Raw genomic sequence first — 27,543 nt, 5'->3', positions numbered from 1 at the left:
AATGAGAGCAGGAGGCAATAAGCAAAGATCAGGCAGATCAGCTAACTGAATTTCCTGCTCTTAGAGGTTTAAGAAGAACCACTGTTTAAACTTCAGTGCTTGATGAGCATCTCTCATGCACTTTGGCCCACTTTTTTGGTATAGTCTATAGTATAACAAATGTAAATTCTTTCGTACTTCTGGATCTTCCACCACTCGATGATTAATGCACAGAATACTGATGTATGTTGTGATTAGACCAAATCTAACCTGAATCCAGAATATACCTCACAAACCGTTGCTTTAATAGTTTTTTTATATCAGCCACTTTTCTGCTTCTCTTTCTCAAATAGCAGAAAAGTAATAAAAAATTGTCTTTGTGATTTCTGATTAATTAATATTTTTCTATAACTGCTTTTAATATGAAAGACTTAATTTAGCTAGGTAAGCTTTTAAAAAGCTAAATCAACATAGAATGTGATTCTTGGAAAATTTAGTCCTATACACGCCATGAGATTTTTAATTAAAGAATACTTGAAGTTGCAAGTTCTTAGCTAGTGTACCTCATAGATTGAAACAGAGCAAAACCTTAATTTTTTTTTCAATTTCAAAAAGGAAATTTGCCAGTTGGTTTTAAGAGAAATATGTGTGCATAATTTGGGATTTTTTTGTAAGCCCTAAATATTTTATTCATATAATAGAATCAATCTAAGATTTTTTCAGTATTTTCTAATTATAAGAGACTCGTTAGACTTGTCATTACCAGTAATAATAGCAATACTTATTGTTGTGCTTTCCAGACAGTATACAAGGTGATTTATAGGCATCGCTTCATGTAATTGTCACAAGACCCTGCACGGGTTGGAATAGTGTCCTATCAATAATGCCTATTTTATATTGGAGAAAATCAGCACAAGGTAAGTGGCTTGTCCAAAGTCAACAGTGGGATATTGTGAGCCAGGAACTGAACCTAGGCAGTCTGACTTCAGAGTCAACTTAATGCTTGAGATTATGACAATAATTTTCTAGATATTTTGTACTATTTTACTTATTATTTTTTATAATATTGTCATGGTTACATTCTTATTTTCATAATTAATCTGAAATTTATTTAATCCTTGGGAGTTTGTTTTTTAAGTAATTATAACTTCAGAAATTCAGTATAGTTTGTCAAAATATTTTTTTGTAAAATGAAAGTTTATTCTAAAATGTATGCCAAATTGCAAGACACAAGTACCATTGAAAGAGGTAAATATATGTGTATAAACAGTGGTGAAACATAAAGAATATAATTTTAGCCTTTTCAAGAAGTCTTCATCAATAAAACCCAACATAAAGATTTTTCTGTTTCAAAACAATTTGTTATATACATTAACTCTAGCATTCCTAAAACAGTCAAAGTAAAATACAAACTATACAAAACTGTGAATTCAAGTACAAAACCCAACATATATATATATGTACATTTGATGAATCTGTGCAGAGTGCATCAAATTAACTGTAGTCTAATTCAGAACAAACTGCACAACCGAGTAGAGAAAACTGTCCACAACAAATCATAGACTAATGAACGGAGACTTCATAAAATGACTGTCGAAGCATGCATCTCCCAAATCTCCTGCATGATGTAGCAATTGCCCCCTCTTCCTCTTTCCCCACCTCAAAAATAAATCGGGTTCTGTCAAGTCTGATGTTAACCACTGCACGGTTATTAGACTTTGGGCATTTTACTTAAGACTTTTTCATTAAATTCGCTTTCCTGTGACATCTTTCTTCATCAGTGTGTCTTCTGAGTTCATATTCTAAACATTTCAGGTACTGAAACCTCATTACTTCGTCAGTGTATTGTTATGGTAGCTTTCTTTCCTCAAGTGGACACTTAGAATTCTCTTCACATGAATAAAAGAATAGCAGACAATGTCCACAAGAACAAGCTGGCTTCATGAGAATACGTTTTCATGCTTTAACACCTCAGTCCTTGAAATATTATTAGCAACTCACCAGGTCGGAGTTGTAGAGCTTGGATGTAGGAAAACTTCAGGATGTAGTCAAAGGGATAAACATGAGTCCTATTGAGATGGAGGCATATTTTTTAAATTCTCATTAAATATGTGAATGGGTTAATGCATTGGACGGGATTTATGTGATCATGTCACTTCTGATTCTCGTCACTTCCTAGTTGTTTCTTTAGGAACCCAGTTATCTGAGAAGATTGATATTATTAGACTGTTTTCCTGAAATTTTTAAATGATTGTTAATATAGGAAAATTGATTGTTGACATAAAAAAGTGAACTCAAAAATAGTGGTAAATTTTCAAAAAAATCAGCTCCCCAAACTAGCTCTTATTTGCAAAAGAAGAAAAAATAAAGATTAAAAAATTTTTTTGAATTGTTTCTCTACATCAATACACTTTTCTAGCTATTTATAAAATCTCATCTTGACATTAAGTGTTAGATATGGCATTATTAGTAGTAGTATCAAAATGCAATAGCATTAAGAAGAGAGATTTTATCATTGTTACTTCCTTGAGAAGTTTAGGCGCTTGGAGATGTTTCAAATCAATAGTCTTATTTTAGAGCTGAACAAGCTGAGGCTCAGAGAGAACATAAATAGCGTGTTCAGAGTCACACAGTCTGACAATACTGTGGTCTGTTACTGTGACACCACACTACACTGCTTCCAATAAGAGGTCTTTAATTTCTTAATTTACAAAAAATAATTAAAGTGTATCTTAATAAGCAAAAGTAATAAAACTTTGAAAGTCAGTATCTGAGGTGTTTTGTTGTGGTTTCCTTGTGTTTTTTTTTTTTTTTGCTAGAGGTTTCACATATTCCTTGTTAGGAATATATCTCCATCTTCCTGTTTGGGGTGAGTCAAATTTTTATGTTTGGTTTTACTTAAACATAAAACCTGAAACTGTAATCTAGCTAGAAGAAAACATAGAGAAAAAGTTTCTTGACACTGGTTCTGGCAATGATTTTTTGGATATGACACCAAAAGTTCAGGCAACAAGAGCAAAATAAATAAGTGGGATTATATCAGACTAAAAAGCTTCTGCACAGCAAAAGTAGTAATCAACAAAATGAAAAAGCAACCTATGGAATGGAGAAAATATTTCCAAACCATATATCAATGAAAGGCTAATATCCAAAATATGTAAGAAACTCTTACAACTCAATAGGAAAAAACCCTAATAACCCAATTAAAAAATGGGCAAAGGACTTGAATAAACATGTTTCCAAAGAAGATTTACAAATGCCCCACAGGGATATGAACAGGTGCCCAACATCACTAATCATTAGGGAAATGCAAACTGAAACTACAACGAGATAGCATTTCATACCTGATTGGATGTTGCTTATTAAAAAGTAAGAAGGTAAGTGTTGGTGAGGATGTGGAGAAAAGGGAACCCTTGTACACTGTTGGTGAGAATGTAAATTGGTACAGCCACTATGGAAAACAGTATTTAAATTCCTCAAAAAATTGAAAAGAGAACAACCGTATGGTTCAGTGATCCCACTTGTGGGTATACATCCAGAGGAATTGAAATCAGGATTTCAAAGAGCTATCTGCACTTCCACGTTCATTGCAGCATTATTCACAATAGCTAAGATATGGAAACAGCCTAAATGTTCATCCACGGAGGAGTAGATAAGGAAAATGTGGCATATGCATATAATGGAATGTTATTCAGCCTTAAAAGAGAAGGACATCCTGTCATTTGCAACAACATCGATGGACCTGGGGGATGTTATGCTAAGTGAAATAAGCCAGACACAGAAAGACACATCCTGTATGATCTCACCTATATGCAGATTTTATTTTATTTTTGTTTTTTTTAGAGATTGGCACCTGAGCTAACAACTGTTGCCAATCTTCTTTTTTTTTTTTTCATTCTTCTCCCCAAAGCCCCCCAGCATATAGTTGTAGATTCTAGCTGTAAGTGCCTCTAGTTGTGCTCTGTGGGAGTGGGACGCTGCCTCATCGTGGCCTGATGAGCAGTGCCATGTCCGCACCCAGGATCCAAACCGGTGAAACCCTGGGCCCCCGAAGCGGAGCACGCGAACTTAACCACTCTGCCACGGGGCCAGCCCCTGCAGATTTTAAAATAATCGAACCCATAGAAACAGAGAAGAGAATGGTGAGCGTCAGGGGTTGGGGGGAGGGGGAAATAGGGAGATGATGTTCAAAGGGTACACATTTTCAGTTACGCAAGCTAACTAAGTTCTGGAGACCTACTATATAGCATAGTGGCTATAGCTAACAATAGTGCATTACATACTTAAATTTCTCTCAGAGGGTAGATCTTATGTTAAGTATTGTTACCACACACACACACACACACACACACACACACACAAATAATAATAATAAATGGGGCAGGAGGAAACTTTGGGAGGTGATGCATATGTCTATGGCCTTGATAGTTTCAGGGTGTATACCTAGTGCCCAACTTATCAAGTTGTATATATTAAAGTACGCACAGCTTTGTACACGTCAATTATATCTCAATAAAATGGTTTAAAACAAACAAAATATATAGGCTTTAAACATTTTAAGAGTTTTGCTGCTCTTTGATGCTGATCATCCACTCGCACTGTACCAGGGCTGGGATTTCTGGAGACGGGTAGGCTTTCTGAAGGGAGGGGGGTGTGCATACTCATTCTGTTGCCCAGTAGCCCTGTCTGCCAACCTGTGCAGAGGTGCGGTCTGCATGCACTCCCCCATCCCACCTACCCCCCACCCTTTACTCTCAGCCTGAGTGTACACGGGAGTCATTAGGGACACGGGACAATCACAGCATGTGAATCAGCATACTCGCTAGTTCATTGCACATGGCTCCCTATGAAGAAGGCAGTCTTATCTCAGGGACGTAAGCAGTTAATTATTGTAAGCAATCGTCAGATCCTCGGGTTTTGGAAATATGTTGGACTACAATTTTTTTATTTTCCTTAAGCACACGCTTACCATTTTAATTTTTGAAAGTTCATACAATTAATCAGTTTTAACGGGTTATGACTGCCTTCTCTCCAACAGCGTCCCCCTTCCCCCAGATCAGATGTTGAAATAATTCAATGAATGTGTTTGGATGAAAAATACTGCATTGGCATGTTTTGATGAATTGGGTTCACAGAAAAAACTCATAGATGAACATGCATCTAAAATAGATTTAAATTCCTTATCTTTACAGATTTCTAGATTTGAAGTCTTAGAAGCCTAGATGCACTTACTGTAAATCACAGCAGAGAACTGTTGATTGAAGAGGTGCACGTAGCTTGTTATAAAACAATCGGGTCACACTCCATCCATGCAAAGGATCAATAATTAAAGATGAAGGAGCATGCGCTCTCCCTCCTCCCCCTCCTTCATTTCAAAACATTGAGACGTACCTAACTAAAAATGTTACTACACGTTTATAATACTCCATTAAAGCTAATGTGTAAAATATTAATAGGCATTTGTCTCAGCTTTACAATATGCTGTGTAGCATAAAAAAGCAGAGTAAACTCAGGATCTTCAAGGATCATATGCCTACCCGATAGGACAGGCCTAATATTTATTAGTAGAAACCAAGAATCATATTTAATAAGATAAAATATAATCGGCTCGTTGTTGAGCTATCATTTTCTACCAGTCACTGAACACTTTCTTTCCTTAAAAATGGCTAAAACCCAGATAGACAAGTAGAAGGGAAAAAATCCCAAAGCAAAAGCCAAGCTGACACAACACAAGCTACAGAATTCCCAAAGATATCTTAAGAATGAATTAGAAGTGGGAGGTAAAACTTATAATAGCTGAAAGTCTCGTGGATCTCTCTGGGAACCCGCAGAGACTGGGGACCTGGTGCAAGGGAGGCAGTGGGGTCACTGTAAGCAGCTGCTCACGTGGGCTGGACTGACTAAGGGACCACCTGCCGCTGATTCAGTGATGAGCGTTTACTAACACTGCTCGTGGAATACGACTCCCGGGACCAATGGGGAGGAGTACAAGTGGACACATATTGAGAAAGGCTACTGTCAGCTGGCTTGACTGTACACAGTGGGTCTTGTGGTAGCGATGAGGAGTGTGGTCAGGCCCCAAAGCAAAACACCTTGTAAGATTGCTTAATGGAGAAATGGAATTCTTTTACCAAAATGGAGTCATTCATCACAGGAAAGAGTGCAACAATTGTGAGGTGACACTCCCACTTGCCACAGTAGTTTAGGATCTGTATTGACTTGGCTTTTAGTTAACTATGTTTCCTGGAGTCTTTCTTGTCTTAATAATGTTCCAAGAAGGAGTGGACTCTGCTCTTACCAGTGCCTAATTTACTTCTTGAGGGATCAAGTAGTCGTTTCAAGAGCCTCATTAATCCTTTAGAGCTAATAGCTACTTATGAAGGCACATTAACTTTTCAATAATTCTAAATAGTACCTTACCTACAAGGATTAACTCTAGGTCCTAGAGATCTCAGAACTCCCAAATGAGGAAGAAAGAGAGAGGATTTAATGCAATTCTACCCACAAAAATTATGTTTCTTATTGAGCATATTAGATTGCAGTTGATCAAGATAACACGTGATTGGATTACTAACTTCATTGACCTGTAAGAGTATTTCTACTGTGAAATGAAAATAGCTTCTCTTCTGAGTCCCCTTTTTGAGGTTTCTATCCCCATCGCCCCATCTTAATTCACCCTCTTTGCCTTAAACATGGCTTGAGAAATAGGAGTCCTTGTGGGGCAGGCAGAGGCTGTGAAACTTGAGCTGCAGGAAAAGGAGCATGGTGCTCAAGTCCGGGAAGCAGAGGGAATTCTTTCAAAGGCAGGCAGAGGAGGCAGCCCTGTAAACATATTTCCCAGGCCTCTGCAGCAGACTCCACCTCTGGTCTCATCTCTTCTGGAAGGTAAAGGTCAGAGGAAACGTCACACAGCCCCCTGCTCATCTCAGTGCACTGGCTAATGTCTCAGGAGAATCAAGATTTCCTAATGGGAAACTAATCTTATGATTCTGTTTGCATTTCAGAATTGTGCAGACTATGCTTGCCAGTTGAAACATTCTACATATAAACATCCTCAGAAACCAGTTCTTTTACATCTGATTAACCTGTCTTATAATTAAGAGTCTGAAAAATTTTCAATATACTCTTTTAACGTAATCACTGAAAGTAAAATTCGTACATAGCCAAGTAACTATGTAAGGAATGTCTTGAACTCTAAGCACATTCTGAATATTAACATTGATTTTCAACTTTTAAACAAATAGTAAAATACGAATTCAACTTATGGAATAAGAAAGCACTTCTCGAAAGAGTCTGAAAGTTGAAATACATTAATAAATCGCTGTTGGCACATACATACTCTCTCTCCAAGGCCAAAATTACGTAGGTATTTTTCCTGACTCTCTTTTGGTTAAGTCTCTAGTCTCCCAATTCTGTAGATCTTGTGTGTATAGGTTTTTATGCCAGAAATAGGTTTGAAGTGTTTTCATTGGTGATATTTGTATCTGAAAACAGTTGGAAACCTGTAGCTTATTTTGGCAAGCAGCGTCAGGACAACCACAAAGGGATCTGCAACATAAAGCCTAGAGTATAAATTTTCATCTTCAGCAGGAAGAAACCACCAAAATAGGTTAGGCAATAACTGTAGCATTTAACTTCTGAAGTTTATGTGGCAGTTTAGTGTTCATCACTAATCTTGCTAAATGCCAATTTTCTACTCATTAGGAGCAAGAACATCTATTTGTGCAACTCAAGGGGAAAAGATGTCTGACTTAATCATTTGCCTGCTCCCCCCGCCTCTTCACTTGGATAAGCTTATGCATTTCCAGGGCCACCTTAATGCGCAGGGGCCACCTCCATCTCTCAGGCCCAAGGCAAGAGCTCGAGTCATGGTAAACTCGATGAGAGGCAAGACTGCCAAACAAACCAGACAGATATCTTATCTTAAACAGATTTCAAAGGAACATCAAAGTTTTCTGGAAAATATACTTCTCCAATCTGCATTTCATGTTTTCTGAAGTGCCGACTGCCAGAGCAAAACGACAAAATATTTCTGGTTACTCGAAGGAAAAAATGTTGATATTAGTCATTTACTTTTGCAAATACATAGATCAGTAACTCACTCTTACACAGAAACATTATGCAAATCATTCTAGAACTTGAAAACATGGTAGTAAATACCTTACCGGACTAGGTTTTAGAGCATCTGGGAAAGGAAGTAACCAGAGGCAGCCCACCCGACTTCTCACTGCAGACCACTTCCCTCCCAGACGGCTGGAGAGGCTCATCTTAGCGACACTCGGGGCACCCACGTTCCACAGAAAGCTGGACCTCGAACGCTTTACATTCTAAACTGAGCTTCGCTGGGCCATGTAATTTCGTAACCAGGAATCTTTCAGCAAGATTACTATTTTTGAGAAGAGCCTGAGATTATTGTGCTGCCTATTTCAAATGGTGTTTTTGCTAAATGGATTGAATTTTCAACTCTGACGACTCAATATTGAGAATTGGTTATGGTCTGTTTTTGTGGTGATAAGTATCTTAGACTGACTTATCCACCTGTGCTACAAATTAGATATGGCTCCTGTGTTGGTTTTGATTTGGTTATTTACTTCCTTCAATAAATTTCTTCTTATTAACAACTGTTACACCGAGCATTTCAATTTTGAATTTGGGTATTAGTTTGAGAACTTTTATGGTGACATGGATCTCTTGCAATTGCTGGTGCTTCTATTTTCATATAATACTTTCATATATGTCATGTATTTTTAAAAGTGTTAATTGTATTCTTTTTTCAGTGGATATAAGTGTAGCTTTCTGGGGGTTTTTCATTGGATCAAAAAGTACTAGGTAAGTACTTCTCAAATAAAGATGAAGTAAATATATGAAAATTTGGCTACTGCTTGTTGTAATAGCATGCTGAGCTCTCAAAACTAAAATTATTATCACTTTCAATGATTAATACATGTGTTCGGTTATAGAAATTTTGAGACCACTAAGTATGTGGAATGTCCCTTTAGTTATAAGTGAATAATGACTAACTTAATGACAAAACAGTGAGCACCGTAAAAGACCATACAGAGAATACATTTGACTTTCCAATTCTTAAACCGTTTCTTTCTCTGAAACAATAGTTATATAAATAAGAAATATCGAATTCTTTTATACAAGGTATCCTAATTTATATATTATATGCGATAACTGAGAGTATACTGTGAGCACATTTAAAAGCAAATTTTTTCAGGTGACACGACTAGAAATCAAGAGTTTCTCCCCTATCACCATGGAGAATTACGTGCTGTAAGATGCAAAGACACAATCGTGGGAGGAAAATGTGAGGTCGTCGCACACTGGGAAACGCAGCTATAGCCAAGCAGAGCCCAATGTAAACTTCAAGAGGAGCTTTGCAAACCGAATGAGACAGCCAAACATTTATATGTACACTGTCTATTGGCTCTAGAGCTTTCTAAAAGGTAACATCATATTTCTCATCAGACAATTTGTGCAGGGAATAAAACTTCTGGAATTTCTTTAATTTTTATGCCTCTTTTGATGTAGAGAGTTTCTTCACTTTTAAAGATACAGAGTGACGAGAACACACACTTGATTGCTCACGTTGTTTGGGGCTGGGGATGAAGACACTCCAACCCCTGTCCCTCCATTTTGGACTTTTAACTGTTTTCTCATTCATCAAGAGGAGCTGAGGGGGAATTAAATGAATTCTCCTGGTTTCATTTACCTGTGATACTTTACATAATGCTACTACCACTAATAACCATTTCTGCACAATTAGAAATAGTTTAAATAACTTCTAGAAAAACTCTTAGGTATACGACCCTACCTGTTTTAAATGCAGGGACTCGTCAGCTGCCTTGCTACCGACCCTCCATCTCCCAGAAATCCAGACACCTTGCTAAAATTGCCTGAAAAGTTCCTTGAAGTAACCTTTGCTCAGTAAGGTGTCTGGCCAGTGGGATTTACAGCATTTTCCTTTCTAATTGCTATGTACAAATATGCGCATCACTGAACTGGAAGACCCCACTTGGATCACTATAATACTAGAAATACTTAATACTTAAAATACTCTTAAATAGTGCGGAAACAGTATTTAAGAATTTATTGAAAAAATGATTTATATCCTTCTGTTGATATACAGGATGAATTCGTCATCTCTACGACAGACCTTCCTCCTTCTATCCTTCTTTATCTATAGAGCAGAGTGGAGAACCCACTTCAGCATCTTTACTTGGGCAAATATTTACGGTGAACTGAGGTAACCATCTGTATAATTCATCAGAAAGATGAATGTACTTGAGGAGAATAGTTTTGCATGAATTATCTGCATAATTGCTTGATCTTTCCATGTTATGTGTAATCCTATTTGGAATAAAATATCAAACTTTTATCCATTAATAGATACCTATTGACTATTAAATTAGTTATTTTTTAGTATTCAAAGTTTAGTTGTGTAACTACATAGACACTCATCATAGCCTTTTCTTAAGTGCATATGAACTCTTTGATATTGGAGACTCTTGGATTTTATATGAGGCAGAAGGTCTGGCTCAGTCATATACACAGATGCCCATATTAGTCATATTTTACCATTCAGAAAGCATCTAAGCTAGCTTCATACGAACAATTTCCTTTACTTTTTCCATAAGTAGTAAAGTAGAGGCTAGAAAGAAAAGGGTAGAAACTGTGAATGAAAAGCTGTATTTTTAAAATTAAATGTGAAAACGTGCCAAATCAAGGGATATTTATGTACATCTTTATGGCAACTTTTCCCATTACATGAATAACTCAAGTATTTGCACAAAAACATTTAGTGATAAATCCATTTGAGAATGTAATAATGCACATATGTGCACGCACACACACACACACACATATGCACGCAGACATTAAATTTACAAAATGTGTCAGGTAGCTGGTGGTCACGGTTGAATTAAGAATAGTAGATTACTAAGAGTCATCCTAGATTCCAATTATATTTACACATAAATTGTGCATTTATAAAACCTTACAAATAAGTCTATTTTCCCAGGAAGACATTATAAGCAACATTTTAAACACACGTAGTAAGAGAACATCTTAAATCGTTAAAAATCACAATTAGATAAATTAAACAATTCAATAAGCTAATGGCTATCAGGAATAAAGAATTCTATTTATAAAAACTTTTCCATTTTTTCATGTTTGACACAACAGGATGGGCTTTAAATTATTCATTCTAACATATAGTTTCTGTTAAGTTTTTAATTGTCTTAATGCAAGGAAAGTAAACATTTTGAAATATAATCTGATAGAAAGTCATACACACATTTTAATCAGTTTATATTAAAAAAATCCTAAGGTCTTGCTAAATTTAAAGTAGATTTTTTTTCAAATTATGTAAACTGGACAGATTATTTGAATTGTTGTTTCCTAATAAGTAGATGGTTAATTACATTTTACTGACAAATTTTACCAGGACATGATGGAAATTTAGCTGATAGCATACTGTATTGTGTTCTGAGAACATTGTGAAAATCCAAATTTCACTTTTTTGGCAATGTACTGAGGTCATTCAGTGCAAAAGAGAAAGTGGGATAAAGTTTTAATGTTAACTGGGAATAATCTTGTATATCATTTTTTCCTAAGAATATTAACTCACCTTTATCATGTTAATTGCACACATCATTTAAAAAATGAAATACTAAATATTTGTAGGAACAGATCGTAACTTTCAATGACTGGGATAATCAAGATGAGTTCCATTTATCTGAGGATAGTAAATCCACCAGGGGGAGAAGAGAAATTGTGGTTCCATATATGAAAACAGTCCCACTTTAAAATGTACAATATCTTATAAATAGTACTGTATTTCATTTTTAAGGATGTAGACAGCAAAAATATTTACATTAAACTACCTACAGAAATTATTTTTCCTCTATTCAAGAAGACAAATTATACTAAGTTAACATGGGAAAGGTACAGAGAAATTCTCCTTAGGAGACTTATTTGACTGAGAATTTCTCTTTAGAATGTAGTTTAGAAAAGTAATTAAAGAGGTCTCAGGTGTTTTTCATCTGTAGGTCACCCCTTTCCATCTGAATTACAGTTCATGGGTAAAGTTGATGCTTTTGGTGAAATAAATTAATAATGTCAATTCAATTTCTTGTAAACAAATGTCTACATCAAAAAACAGTAATTCTTCCACGATTCCTGGCCGTGACGTAACCAAGGATGAAACGACCATTTATGCTCTTACCTTGAGACGCAGTGCCTTCATAAGGCCTAATGTGGACTGGCTAACACAGGTATATTAAAGCACACGAGATTCCACCTGCTTATGTCTTGTATACTCTCTTTCCATCCCAAATCATTTAATCAGCTACTTTACCATTGCAATAAAATGCAATCAAAGGAAAGAGTTATGTTTGTTACCAGTCGTGCTATAACATAATGTAAAATCACAGTGGAAGTGCTTTTCGAGCAAACTTCATACCACCACCCCCCACACACACATGTGCATGCACACACACAAGGTTAGTATGTAAAACAGAAGTGCACTAATAATGGTTCACAATTCTTTCTTTACTTCTCCAGTATTTCTCAAGGTATGGTTCACTGATCCAGGAAGCCTCTTACACTTGCTTACGATTGGGTGCCACTGTTTTAAGCAAACAGAGACTCCTGCTCCTCATGGCAAACAAGAAACTTATTCCACCAGGAGGGAGTATAAAAAAAAAGGGACTAATTTACTTTTTGGAAAATGCATAGTAACTCCCCAGTCCCCCCATCTCATTAGACTGCCCCCCCCCCCATGCTATGCATTCACACGGCTACTTGTATCAATTAGCGTTTTCAAGGAAAGAGAATTATAGTACACAAAACATAAAAACGAAGGGAAAACCAGTGTCAAAATACTATAACGCATTCCAAAGTCAAGTAGCTGTGATTTGTGGCACTGCTTCTAATTGACAGTGATCATCAAGAAATGGAAATTGCAATTATTTCCCTGGGAAAACTATACACTACGTGAAGAAGAAAATTGTAAGGGTTGAGAAGGGAAAAATGTTCAGTCTCTGTCTTATTTCTACTGGAAGATGCAGGGATTGGGAGGGAAGCATGGAGAAAGCCTTCAACAAGCCAACCAAGATGTAATAGTATTAAGGGCTGTGGGAAACTCCGTGCCAAGGGAGCAGTTCTGAATGCTTTGCTGCACATTCCCAGAAGGATATGATGAAGACAAGGCATGGACAAAAGTAGGGCTTCCTCATGTCCCAAACTGAACTCAGTTATTTTCCTTTGCCGTCTTTTAAACTACAGGAAGAGTCTTAACTGAATGATCCTATGAAATGCAAGAGTTCAGATATCTTAAGAGAATCATAAAAATAGAAATGGAACTTTATTTTATTCCTGGAGGGAAAAGAGGTGTTTTGGGCACTTTCCATGGCTCAGGGAGAAGAACTGATTTGTTAATTTTTTGGCAATAGAGAAATCTTAACCTCAGATTCCTAGCTGTGCAATTCATATTCATCAGCAACTGAGTCAAATTGGAACACTTCTCAAGGAGCACTAAGACTCACCCACCTAATACGTGGGGTATTACCAGACCAACGGCACCCTACAGCCTCAGTTGCCATGGGTCACAGGAAGGCAGCTGGCTAAGGAAATACATACCTTAGAAAGAATTTGACGTGTATTTTCACTGTGGTGAGTCAGGCAGAATGCAAAGCAGAGTAATGAGAATCAATGTTTTCACTTATTATTTTATATTCCACATGTGTATTTCATATCTTTAATGTAGGCAAGACTTGCTGATATTATTACTGTGAGGTGAAATGTGTAAAAATAACTCAGGAGCAGGTAGTATATATCAAGACCAACATATATGCATGGATGGAAATGGAAAACATGAGAGAAAAAGGTTAAATGGCCTTACTACAAAAGGGATAAGGCTTAAATAAAAACCTAAACAAAAATTAATATACAGATATACTATCCTCCATTCGGTGCATGAGAAAATTATTTGATATTAAAATTAAGTATACCTATTTTCTAGTTTTCTTGAATATAATTTTCTCCTCAAAAATAATTTGTCAGCTATTTCAGAAATTTAAAAAATTTGAAATAGCTACTTTTAACCTGGGTTCCAAGAGAGAAAAAGAAATAAATACTTATAAGGAGGTGATTCCTATACCCTCAAAAACATCAAATTTTACATTTTTTGACCAAATAGGCTAGAAATAACGGGACTCATATTGTCACTCATATTCCAATATTATTCCCAAAATAAGGGAAAGTGAAATCAGTTCACGATTCTTTATGATAATAAGAAACAATATCTTCTTAGAAGGCAAATAAAAGAAATTCAAGATCAGTAACAATGGAGAAAAGGGTCAACAAAACGTGTGAAAATCCTAGCATTATACGATTAGGCTTAATAATCACAGGACTGTCAATGTTCTCACAATTATCATAAAAAGTGAAAGTTAAAATTATTCTCGGTAAACCCATGTGTCTGTACAAAGCGTCATCTTCGGGTTACCTCAGACTGAGTTAAAGACCTTTTGGTTTGAATTTTTCATGAAAGTTCTCTGCAGCTTGCAAGCTTGAAGCTCTTCCCCAGGGTGCAGTCTTCGGCCCCCGCACACGGGCTGATTAACGGCCACTCATTTGATTAGGGTTTAAATCTGGAACATAAATTTAATTCAGCTTCTTTTTTCCCCTCAACAGCTCTGTCCAGCATCCCTGTCATACCCAGGCAAAATCTTTATTTTCAGAGGAAATAAATCATTATGGATTTGAAAGAAATAAATCACCTGGGACCAGGAACTAGTCAACACACTGCCAAATTTCCACTTTAGAGACCATATGCCTAAAAGAAAGAAGGACACCTCTTACCTGAGACTGAACAATACTTTTCAAACTCTCTGGAGTCTGGATATATAGTTGATGTTTGCAAATGGCTATTTGTATCAGAATTTTAACAGAAAGGATCACCAACTGATCTGTTAGAGTCTAAAATTAAAGTCCTCATATTCTTCTACTATGATTGTGGTGTTTGTATGTATGATTTAAACACAAAAACCCCAAAAGACTTGGAACGTGCCATAGAGCAAGGTGCTTTCAGAAGGGAAGTGTTTTTTGTTAAATTTTTCTAACATTTACTCATTTTTTTTCTAAACAGTTACACAAAGCAGATTCAGCCTGCTGAAGTCAATGGCCAGATGAAATATAATTAGTATAAGTGATTTCTCTCTAAACAAAAGCCCCATATCCTGGAAACAGAGCCGGTGCTCAGCCGCCAGTGAGAAGGTGTGCACGGAAGGGCGCATTCCCAGTCGATTCTGCTGCTAGTCAGCAAGACAGCCGGGTGGGACAGCAGCCCTGCAGAGCCCGGGGCTGTGGGAGGAACTCTTCCCCCTCTTGCTCAAAGTCTGAAGCAGGTGAATGTACCTTCTTTGCAATGTCTATGTGGAAATGTTCACAAGAGTCTGAATAAAAACCAGATACCATCTCAGATTAGTAGGTTATTAAAAATTTAGCTCTAGGATTCCTGATGAGAAGTGACAAATTCAAGCAAACGGTTTTATCATCACTTCTGGGCTTCATCATGTTAGAGAGAAAATACATTGGTAAAAGTATGGCAACCCCTGTCACTTTATTGCTATGGTCTAGGCAATTGCAGATAATTAATGTCTTTTGGTCTCATCTAAGACAGACAAATCAAGAATTCCATCCACAGCAGATATTGCAGAAATATACTGTTAGGCCCCAGTCAGGTTTCGTTGACTTGAAGTACTGTTCCTAAAGAAAAAGTACAAAAATATTTTTCACTGAAGGTAACTGAGAAACTGTTTGATTTGACACAGAGATAAAGACACGCTTTCTCCTTTTTTGAGACAGTACACTTTGTGATTCACAGGATAACTTGCATCACACGCAATTTAATGAAAGCTCTCAAATAAGCGATTTTATTCCTATCCATGATTGCAGACATTTACAAAACCATAACATCTGAGTTCACCTTAAAAAATAACTTATATAAAGCAGTGATATACACAGCACAAAATAGTTCAGGGAGGGGCAGGAGCAACTTTTAATAATTAAAATGTAAACGTGAAAAAAAGGATGGAATAAAAGTCCCTACTTATTTCTACTTAAGATGTCACGTGATAATATTTTACACTGTCCTGTGGGTCAATGTACGTATGTGTGTATGTCCATACCACACACACACACACACAATACATTCTCTTTCCCACACATATACATACACAGATAGTTATTTGCAGTTCAGTTTAGGGCAATTCTAATATGCCGCTCCGCACAGTTGTTTGAATCACGTTTGGACCCGCTTTCTTCACAAAATAGGGGAGAGAGCAGGAAATAAAAAGGTTGGTTTGGTGTGACTGAGATTCCTTTGTTTAACTGTCCACTGTGACGAACAATTTTCTTCCGTAGTAGTTCTGTGAAGGGCTGACTCACTGTGGTTTTCGTGAGGAGACTTGGTGATGCATCACACACTCATTGTCATGCTAGGGGAGTACTAGAAGGAGAGAAGAATCTGTATTGAAACAATTCTTGCACAGACCACTAACGTTCCTCTTGGTCAACAATAGGAACTGTGAATTTTTATGTCTTATAATCTTTTACGTTCAAGCTTTTAACCTCATACAACATGAAAATAAGATAGTATAAACGAGTAAATTTATACAGAATTGACTTAGTCCTGAAATTTTTAATATTTCCTCTGGAAAGCAACCAATCCCATTCTCTCCCTGGACTTAGGTGGTTGTAATTACCCAGTCCCTCAGCCCTGTCCTTCCAGCCAGATTCACGTTTCGTGGGTACTTGTAACAATTTGGGCAAATCCAGTCCAAGGCTGAATCATAATGAAACAAGCAGGAGGGACAGTGTTTGATATCTACTAGCTACGTAAACTTGGGAGGTTACCAAACACTCTGTGCTTCAGTTTCCTCACCTGTAAAATGGGTTCAATAACAGTATCTATCTTAAAGTGGTGTTGGGAGGATTAAATACAAAATCCTTAAAACCATGTATTTGTTGAATACACAGAAAGAGCTCAGTAAATGTTATATTAATAGTGTAAGGAAAACAAAACAAAACAAAAACCAACTCTCAGCTGGCCCTAAGAAGTACTTAATTAAAGCATTTAGAAAACTCAAGAGTGATTCACACTTTGGCATACAAGCCTCTCGCCCTAACCTGTGCTCTAATCTCAACCCGCAGTCATTTCTGGGCCGGAGGAGGGCGCTGTTGTCACACATTATCTGTCAGTTTGATGAGGCTGACAACCGGTAAAAGGTGAGACTTTCAGAAATTCAGAAAAGAAGTCTCAAAAATGATTGAGAAGAAACACAGAGCGATTCTCTTCATAATTATGCCCATCTACCCTCAAGTTCTCAAGGACTAGAGTGAGAGAAAAGTTCTAGAGCAGCACTGTCCAAGAGAACTTTCTTCAACAATGGCCATGTTCTACAATTCGTGCTGTCCAACACCAAAACCACTAGCCACGTGTGGCTACCTGAGCACATGCAATGTGGCTAGTGCCACTGAGGAACTGAAATGTTAATTTATTTAAATTTAAATATCCCCATGTAGCTAGCGGCCACCTTCCGGACAGCACATCTCTAGATGTGAGCCTAGATGTGGTCTGAGATGTGGGGAGCAGCATCCACTCCCGAATGGTGATGGTCTCCAGATGAAGAGGGTTTCTAGATTAAAACGTAAAGGTGGACCCTTAAATACGTTAAATGTTTTATTAAAAACCTGTGAGGACCAGGGTAAAAGAGAATTCCGTTCAACATGCTGACGATGATTGTGCCTCAGGAAAGAGGCAGTTAAATCAAGGGGATGGTCCCAGGCTGCAGGGGCTTACCAGGAACAGTGATGATCCTGGGAACGGGAGCATAACCTTTTTAAAAAGGGAGCAGACAGAATGGAGTGAATTTCACATGAGCTGAGGTACTCAGGAACTGGAAACACAGTGTAGGATGTGGACTGAGATAAGGATGGATTTATTAATACAGAAGAAGCAAGATTCCCAGGGAAGAGCACAACGTGACAGTGGCTCACCTGGCAGAAGTCTGGACTGGAAGTCACTAGGGGTAAATCTAGTGCTCAAACGAAGAAAAGCGCACTGATCCTGAGTCAAGGTGATGACCCGGCCTGAAGAAGGGTCACTGGACTACAAGGGGATGGTTAATCCTTTCAATACAGGTCAAATCAAGAGAAATCTACTTGTTGACCACTTAGTAGCCCCAAATTTCTTTTCAGTATAGGAAAGCTAAATTATATACATTACTGACTCTGTGTGTTGGATTACAGTGAGGACGATCAAAAGGGGAGACTGCCAGGGAAGAGGAGGGGACTCAGTTTGACAGAAAACATCTTCCCCTTTACCCTTGAATGTGGCAGCACAAAAGAAAAGCAAAACCAAACCAAACCAAAACCCCAAAACAATCCTAGACAAGGACTGGAGAAATGGAGCCCCTCTCGACCCTGTGCTGGAAGGGGGACAGACCCCCGTTTCATCAGAGGACACCCCGCGGACCTCCCACAATAAATAAGGACAACGTGCTTCAGAGAACTATCCACAGGCTTTAGTTAAACAGAGTCTATTTTGGTATTTGACTAATGGGGTAAGAATAAACAACAATAAAATAAATGGATACCAAGGTTTTATTAAAAGTAGAAAAATTAGAGAATCTGGCACAATGGGCACAGAAAAATTTAATATATGCTTCTCTAGCTATTGTTATTTACAATAAGAATTGGTGAGGCAATCAGTGCTGTCCGACGGAACTCCCCGTGATGATGGACATGCTCTACTCTGTGCTGTCCACTACAACAGCCATTAGCCACACATGGCCACTGAACTCTTAAAACGTAGCTAGCACAATCCAAGAACTGGAAATTTAGCTGTATTTAATTTTAATTAATTTAAACTTAGATAACACAGCTAGATCATCAATCATTATTTTAAGACAAAGATTTTATTGGGTATATTGTGCCAATAATCTCAAAACAGTAAAAGATATTAAAGTATTTCAGAAAGGACTTCAAAGGAAATGTCTGAAAAAAATTTTCTGGGTGACTCATAATTAACTCTAGAGACCATCCCATTTAATGCATATCCTCATAAGGCGATTACAGTTCATTCCTATGTACTGTAACATTAAGGAAAGTAGTTAGGAGTACATTATGGGCTTCATTCTAATAGACACTGTTAAAGTACGCATATATATAAACAAACATATATGCACATTCTCTGCTATCAAGCATGTTTGTGGGTTGCTACCATCGCTTAACACTGGCAATTGTTAAGATTTTTAACCTGTGATATTTCAAATGTCTTAAGCAAATCTTACAGAAAAATGCAAACTTGTCACACATTCGTCGGGAGGTGAGGGGAGCAAGGCTTTTCCAGGGAGGACACTAGGTGGAAAAATTGGGTATAAGAGAGAAAATAAGGGCCAGATTCATTCCGAAAGGACGGAAACGTTGACTCCAAGAAATACAGCTTAGAAAAAACTAGCAAGCATCTAATAAAATTAAATTCTGAATAGTACAAGTAGCTATAAAATGACGCTCTCAGGGTATTTGGTGCAGTGCAACAGACTACGTGTGTGTCTACATAAGCGATGTGCTGTCTGCACTGCTCATCTGCTGCTGCCTTTATTGAAACTACTTCAACTAAGTAAAATTAAGGGAAATCACAAAACTTCTAGGAAAACTCACAATGTGCGAGCAAAACGGACTTTCACTGTTGATTACTATTCTTCAAAGGAGAAGAGAAGTGGCTTACAGTTTTCCAGAAGCACAGGAAGAGTAGGTGTTACATGGGTATCATATTTAGAGACATAAAATATTCATGGTGTGCTGTCCTGAGACCACACTGCCATGTGTCTCCTGTACCGCTGCCTCAACATGCGATGACATATTGTGATGTTTGTGCCAAAATGCTGTGCTATCAGGTTGCCCTGTTTCAAAACGATTCTGTGAGTCTGGTTCTCCTCAATCAGATGATAAAACAGCTCTCACAAAGCTGTTGACAGCATTAGTGTTTGGTTTAGCAAAAAAAAAAGTAAAACCTAAAGGTATAATTTTTTACTAACATTTTACCTTTTTATGTAAAACATATTTTGAAATGGCATGCTTTGGTATGAACTAGAGAATTTGTGATTTTCCCTTTATTATAGGCAGTTCATGGACCATGGAATCCATCAGAGACATCCATTAAATCTTTGAACCATACGGCTAAGTTCCTGTTTACACACTTGAAGAACACTTCAGATCCTACTGGATTACTGCTTCTAAGCATCTGTAGGAGATTTTGTTTTCTTAGTGAGAGATAAGTAAAAAATAGTGCAGATCCTCTGAGCTAATCAAAAGAAAAAAAAATTTAGTGTGTATGTGACTATGCAAAAAAAATCTGGGCATGTGTGGTTTTTTTTACAATGGCAGAAAAATGACAAAGGGCAGTAAGAGTAATAGGAGAGGAACCACCACCTTGTGTATCATTCCTACTGGACACCAGGATTTTAATAACATGTTTGCTCAACTGATTATAGTTCATGCCATGGAGAAAATATTCTGCAAAATTAATCCAAGAATTAAGGCTAACTGCTTTCTTTCCTTGAGAAGCATGAAGCACTATTTTTTGAACTAAGCCTTTTTGGATTTTATATTCTCAAAACCAAACCTTTTACAGAGTTTGAACACTAGGGGTCATCTTTGTTTCTTTAAAGGCCTTGTTTACGATCAAAAAAAGAGGCTGAATAGTGATACATTTTTGATCCACGTTTTTCGGTGTAAAGCATGTTGGCATTTGCAAGGTTTCTGACTCTGGGTTGCGCATTTTTGTGTCTATATTAACTAAATGAGGTAGCATGTGTGAAGTGACTAGGATAGTGTCTGCACATAACAGGCATCAACAGATGCACTCTCCTCCCTACGCCTCCTCCTGGGGTTTAACTTGATAAGATAAAGACTGACAAATCCTCAAAAGGTGGACTGCTCACCAATGTGTGCTTTTCATTAAAAAACACTATAATTTGCATGTTCATTCATTGGGAAATATTTTCTTTCTGAATTCACTAAATAGTTCTGCTTTTCCTTGGTTATAGTAAAGCGAACTTATTGGAGACAGCTGGCCTATTTACCTCTTCAAGGCCTTACATTTGTCAGCAATGACTCTTTTGTATTCTTTCCCCTCTGCTCTCATTTCTTGATCTTTTAGAAAGGTCTAAACAAAAATGTGTGGTGATGTCATAGAGAGAGCCGTGGATCACAACGACATCATTCATGATGCGCAGACCCCTCACCAGACAGGAGAGTGGAGCAGCCGGCATGGACCTGCTCCCAAGGCCGCACTACCCTCCACGCGGTGGAGCGGTTCCTCCAGCACTACCCAGTTATTTTTCCTTTCGGGACTTCTCTGAGGGGCACAGGAGAGAGGGAGGGAGGAGAACGGAGGGGGCCCTGTTGTTTTCTGCTAACTCTGCACAGCAGTCTGGCATTTTGCCTCCTTCTTGGCTTCAAGGATAGTGAAGCTGGGCCAGGAGTCAGGACGGGAGAAGCCCCGCTCCGGCTGCTCTCTTTTCCACGCACATATTCACGAAAGGATCTGCTGTTCTGCGTGTCCGGCTGGAGTTAAAGGATGAGGCTGGTGCTTATTCTGGGCGAAGAAGGTGTTCAAGTCCTATTGTATCTGATCCCCATGAAGGGCTTTCCGATGCCAACCCTGAGGTGGCACCCCTCCCCGACGGTTAAACAAGGCAGCAGTCACCAATGACACATGGGGGAAGGAAGCAGAGGGCAGAGTTCCTCTTGTTCCCACCCTTAAAGTTAAAGTCATGTAGAACCTTTTAAAAAAGTTTTGTTCTCCAATCCAAAATTAATAATTTCCTCTATACTTTTAAAACATCTGGTTTATATCTATTACAGCACTTACTAATCTGACAAACGTTTTCGTTAGTTGTGTAAGTACGTTTTCTCGTCGGCTTGCACTCTCTGGGGTTGGGGATGTGTGCAGTTGTCTCAGCATACCTGTCCTTAACCTAGAGCTTTGCAGACAGCAGGCTCAAGAAGTGTTGAACTGAACTGAATTAACTATCAAATATACCTCACTGAATTATACCATTTTGTTGCTGGAAGAATTAGCAGAAAAGGAAATAAATGTCTCTGATTAGATAAAGTGAGCATTAACTAATTAATTAAAACTAATTAATTTGGCCATCGTCTTGAAGCAAACCAGTGAAAGAACCAGGATCTAAAAAAATAATTTCCAGAATCCTAAGCATGACAAACTACATAGTTCCTCATGTTTTTCCAACAGCTATTCTGCACAAAAGTAGATGTTATTGGCCTCTACTTCAAATTTTGACGCGATTGCCTCTGGTAAAGTTTGAGTGAGGGCAAAATAAGGGTAGTTTTCCGATTCTGGTTGTGGTTTGGCAGATTCTCCATAACAATTTCAATGATGGCATACACGTGTGGGGGCAGTGATCCTATGGAGAGGAAATTAGTTTGGGTTTTGAAATCCCTTATGCTATATTCCAGTTCTGTAGTTCTTAGCAGGGAATGTGCATCAGCATCACAAACAAAGCTTTTCCACATCCAAGTGTGCCCAGCCCTACTCCTGGAAATCCTGGCTCACTAGGTCTTGGAGGGTTCTGGGAAATTGTATTTCAAAAAATTCTACAGCTGCTTCTAATGTGAAATATTAGTTCAAAAAATCATTATAATAAGTGATAACTCCTTGAGAAAAGACAACACAGAGTTTTTTTGCTGCCTCCAGCGCCTAGCATGTGGGTTTGGTCCGTGGTAAGTGCTCAAGAATTGTTAAATGAATGAATGAATTTTACTACTTGTCTTTTTGCTCCTGTCTGCTTCTTGGAGAGATAGAATGATACTGCCTTTGCTTAACACTACAAACTGTTATAACACTATAACACTAAAAAACTGACTTGGGTACCTAGCTCAGGGTGAATGTAAACAATAGGTTAACAGACTACCAATACTGGCCTTCAGTCCAGGAGGTCTAGTGCCTGAAGGACGGACATCTTACAGATAATTTTCAGAGCCTTAAGGGTAGCATTGAGAACACACCTGGTTTTGCAGCAACCCAAGACATTTTAGTAAGATGAAAACTTGTAAAAACTATCAACTATGCAACCTGTTTCTAGTGTGTTCCTTTACAGTGGATGTTCTCTATAAGAAAATTAGTATTATAGTTTTTGTTTTGTAATTATGTACAGAGGAGTAAAAAAGGAGTTTATTTTTGAATTTTTTCAAAGAAATACCACTTAATTTTCTAACTTTTAAAAATCAACCTATTGAACTCTAGGTAAACAGTCATTTATGGCTTTATACATTTATTCTAATAGAAGAGCTTCAGAAGATGTAATAATACAGTCAAGGGAATACTTACACTCTCACTCTGAAAAGGATTTAAGAAATTTCCCCCCATTTCTCCATCATCCCTTGGAGTGCCCGGTTGATTACTCAGGCTCATATTATTGGGAGAATTCTGTAAAGATTTAGAAAACAAGGCATTGTTGAAGATTTTAATTTCCCTCTTGCATTGTACTCTTTCAAAAATGGAATCTACAACAGCATCTCTAAGGACAGAGCAGACATGATTCCAATCTTAGACCTTCTACCATATACTCTAGTTCATTCTTTGCACCTTGACAAGTACTAATGCTTTCCCAAATCAAAATTAAAAAACAAACAGAAAACCCAAAATAACCCAGCACAACTGTTTTACTTAGTCTCAGAATCAATATTTATTCAATTTCCCACCCTCAGCTTATAGAGTTCCTAGAACTCCAGAGAGTTTAAAAACATTCCCAGCAGGAGCATGATGAAGAGAGCCTACCCACTGATCAGGCATGATGAACAATGACTTCCCTAGGTAATCTCACTAATCAAACTTCAAAAGGTCACTGTTTTAATAACATTTCCCTTTAATTCTACATGCACTTTACATAGTAACACTATTTTAACCATTATTTTTATATGAACCAGAAGGAAAAGTGGAAGATAGTTAACAGCTATGGTTAAGAAAAAAGAAACACCTTGGGACTTGAGAATTCAATAAGTACTTTTCGAAGAAAAGCAGGCGCAAAGATAACCTGCTTTAGAAGCTTTTCCTACATTAGTTTAAGAGGAGAGATACTTCCAAACTTTCCTTTAAGATAAAATGGCTGTCATTAGCAATCTAATCAAACGTAAGTTAGCAGTATATTACTCCATATTCTATTTAAATTTGCTAGTCTCATCATCCCTGGGCAGTTTTAGCCGTGTGAAGTCGGCTGCTCCACATCAACAGGAAATACAGAATGGCACTGACCTATAAAGCATGTCCACGCAGCACTGTGAGTATGACAGAGGGACTCTTCTGAGGTCCAATTTATTGACTCGTAAAAATAAGCTTCATGGGTAAAAATTTTTATGTTATTTCAAATGGAAGAGAGTGTTTAGATTTTTTCTCCTAAGCCACTTTATATTCTGCTTTTGAATAAGTTTTTAGATCTTTTAAAGAAAATTGCTCCAAGGATTTTGACTTAACTAAAACCAAGTTACGTCATAAAAATTAAAATTTCAAGAATGAGTTATTCCCAGAAGAATATGTGCTTTTTAAGAATATGGTTAAACTGTAAAGCAGAGACGGGGAGATAAGCAGGTGGGGAGCAGCTCGCATTTCGTCCCACTGTGCGCCCACGGGGAGGGTCCGCGCACGAGGCGTCTCTGAAGTCCTGGGAGCTCCACTTGCCAATGAACCCCAAGGGCTGGGGAACCAGAATTTAATAGCAAAAGAGGATTCTATTTTCTTTTTTGATAAATTTTTCTCTGAAAATGTTAGTTTCCCAAGCATATAGAAAAGCAACTGTACTTTGAAATGAACATGGATAACTTGACTTCCTGAAAAAAACACAAGTAAAATTTAGCGAAGTGTAACTAACTAAGCTATAGCTCCTTAATTATTAAAATTATGAATTAATCAATTGTGTTTTGAAAACAGGAATGATAATGCTGACCCAGCTCGAAAAGAAAAGTAAAGATATAAAAATATTGTACGATCTACCCAAAATCTATGTCTTTTTGGTGAAGGTAGATTTCTGTCATTTCACACATAATGGAGAAATTGGAAATCCTGGAATAAAAAAATAATCTAACATATATATAAGGGTATTTGAGGATGCACTTGGATGCTGCGTACTTTCATATATTCAAACAAATATCTGAAATGAGCCCTCTCCATTCTCGTGTAACAGTCACGACCCGTGTGGTACACGAGGAGCCCGAGAGGAGCAGCGTGTCTCTGATTAAGCTGGGGTGCGCTGAGTTTCTGCGGCCCTTTCGCCAAGTATCATTTCTTGACTACGATTTTGAATGTTTGGCTAACTCCAAATCTGATTCCTGACTCAAACAGTTGATTTGAGAATATTCAAAATTTGGAAGTAACATTGCATGATTTAAATACTTACAAAACACTCCCAGTGCTACTATTTCCGTGTTCCATGCAAGCTTTTCACAGCATGGCGGCCCAGTACATACTCTTTTTTGGGGGGAGGGGTATATAAGAACATTGAGAGGAAGATTAAAAGGACAGGTTCGACATATACAACTGAGCTAATATCAGATCTCTGAAACCCATTCTTCTCCAGCTCGCTGGGCATATTAGAAAATCGTGAAATGACAGCACAGCTTTTTTTTTTTTTTTTTTATCTGAAGTAATCACTGCAAAATGTTGTGGAAACAACAAGAGTTTCTCAAAGAGGAGTCTTAAGGAAATTGCGCTGTCCATGATCACTGAGCAACATGATGAAGAGAAGGGCTAACAATACGCTCGATACGGCACCTGAGGAACAGCGGTTCCAAATACCAGCCGGAGCAGGTGATGAGCTGGGTGGCAACGCACCGTGTATATGTCACATTTGACTGCAGCTATGATCATGTGCAGTGTCTCCAGCGGATTTCATCATCAAGGCAAGAACAGAATGCTCTAAAAGGGCTTAGGTTGTCAAAAAGGCCCTCCAATTGCTGGAGAGCATCATTAGGGAGCAGGGAGCACAAAAGAATACAAGCAAAGATGCCTTTTAGCTACATTAGGCATTTTGGTTGCATTTCTTACTTCAGTTAATGTGTACTTTATTCCCTACTTATACTCTAAGAATTAAGAATTCAGCTTGAAAAAGTATAGTTAGGATTATACTGATCCCATTTTCAAGGGATTTTATTCCATTCTCACTCACCCTTTCTTAAACTGGAATGCTTTTCCCTTACTTAAGCTATGACGCCACGTATGATATTTTTAAGTGTATATATGCACATACATGCACACACACACTCACACTTTCTCTTGGCTAACACATTTAATTCTCTTAGGCTCTGTTCTCTGATTTTTTCTTGCAAGTATTCTTCCATACCATCTCTTAATTAGTAAGTATTGTCCCTTCCTCCACCCATCCCCAGAATTATTCCAAACCTTTTCAAACTTCTATTTAAAAAGTGAACACGTGTAGAAATTTTGGCTCTGTCTATAATTGGAATGAAATAATATTGACATTTTCCCAGACCTTTTGGAAGTGGATTTTTAACTGATTTCTCACAGTTGCCAATAACAAATTTTATGGAGTGTTGTTTTGACTCTGCCATCCCCCCAAGAGAACAAACTGCCAGTCCTGGTTCTCCCAGGGGGCACACGTGAGCTGGAACGCAGGCCTCACACCCGAGGTAATGGCAGAGATCTCGAGTTTTGGATTAGCCCCCCGTGAATGATGTGGGCTCTTTAACTGGAGCTAAAGTTCTTGAGGTCGAAAGCTTCGGGTTGAAAAGACTCCTTTGATAATTTATTAAGCATGACACGATCAGATCTTGCCTTCTCTGATACGCCTTTTTCAAACTCAAAAATATAAATGTCAAGTGTCTTAATGTCAACTGCAGAGTTTATTTATTTAGGTGATTTCCTTCTAAGAAAACAAACCACATGTTCCTCTCTACCCCCAATCCCTAAAACAACTCCAAGGGAAAATATTTTTGTTCTGTTCATTACTATGTGACTTCTCAGTTGCAAAAGGGATGAAAAGAATTTCACATTTCATTAAAAAAAAAAAAGCTTCTAAATTAAAGATGAATTCTGCATTTTGAGAAAGACGTATATGAGTTTTACTAGGTAATCCTCAACTGAGCAAGCAATAATTTAAAAACTCTTCATCCGGAGATATGAGCTCATTTTGTCTATCAAACTACTATCAAAGTACAGTTGACAGTGTGAGTGCCTAGCCTTGTCCACCAAAAATAGTATAATGAGGAGGAAGAGTCCTTAGCACATACAGTCATGCGTCACTTAATGACAGGGATGTGTACTGAGAAATGCGTTGTTAGGCGATTTCACTGTGCGAACATCATGGAGTACCTACACAAACTTAGATGGTATAGCTGCTACACACCTGGGCTCTATGGTATAGCCTATGCTCCCAGGCTACCAACCCCTACAGCATGTTACTGTACTGAATACTATAGGTAACTGTAACACAATGGTAAGTATTTGTGTATCTA

The 27,543-nt window shown here is 37.7% G+C and overlaps 1 protein-coding gene across 2 annotated transcripts in view; it reads right to left on the bottom strand.

Moving 5' to 3' along the window:
- Nucleotides 1-15,591: 15,591 nt before the first annotated feature.
- Nucleotides 15,592-27,543, bottom strand: part of SSBP2 (single stranded DNA binding protein 2) — a 290,136-nt gene continuing 278,184 nt past the window's right edge. For both annotated transcript variants that reach the window (XM_046666475.1, XM_046666473.1), the window contains 2 exons: nt 23,408-23,506; nt 15,592-16,498 (listed from right to left, as the gene is read on the bottom strand). In XM_046666475.1, coding sequence (XP_046522431.1) covers nt 16,469-16,498; nt 23,408-23,506 — 129 coding nt within the window. In that variant the 3' untranslated portion in view covers nt 15,592-16,468. The remainder of the gene's footprint in view (nt 16,499-23,407; nt 23,507-27,543) is intronic.

This window comes from Equus quagga, chromosome 7 (assembly GCF_021613505.1).
Source record: "Equus quagga isolate Etosha38 chromosome 7, UCLA_HA_Equagga_1.0, whole genome shotgun sequence".
NCBI classification, from domain to species: Eukaryota; Metazoa; Chordata; class Mammalia; order Perissodactyla; family Equidae; genus Equus; species Equus quagga.
The sequence above is the reverse complement of the archived record's forward strand: the minus strand, read 5'-3'. Positions and strand labels throughout refer to the sequence as shown.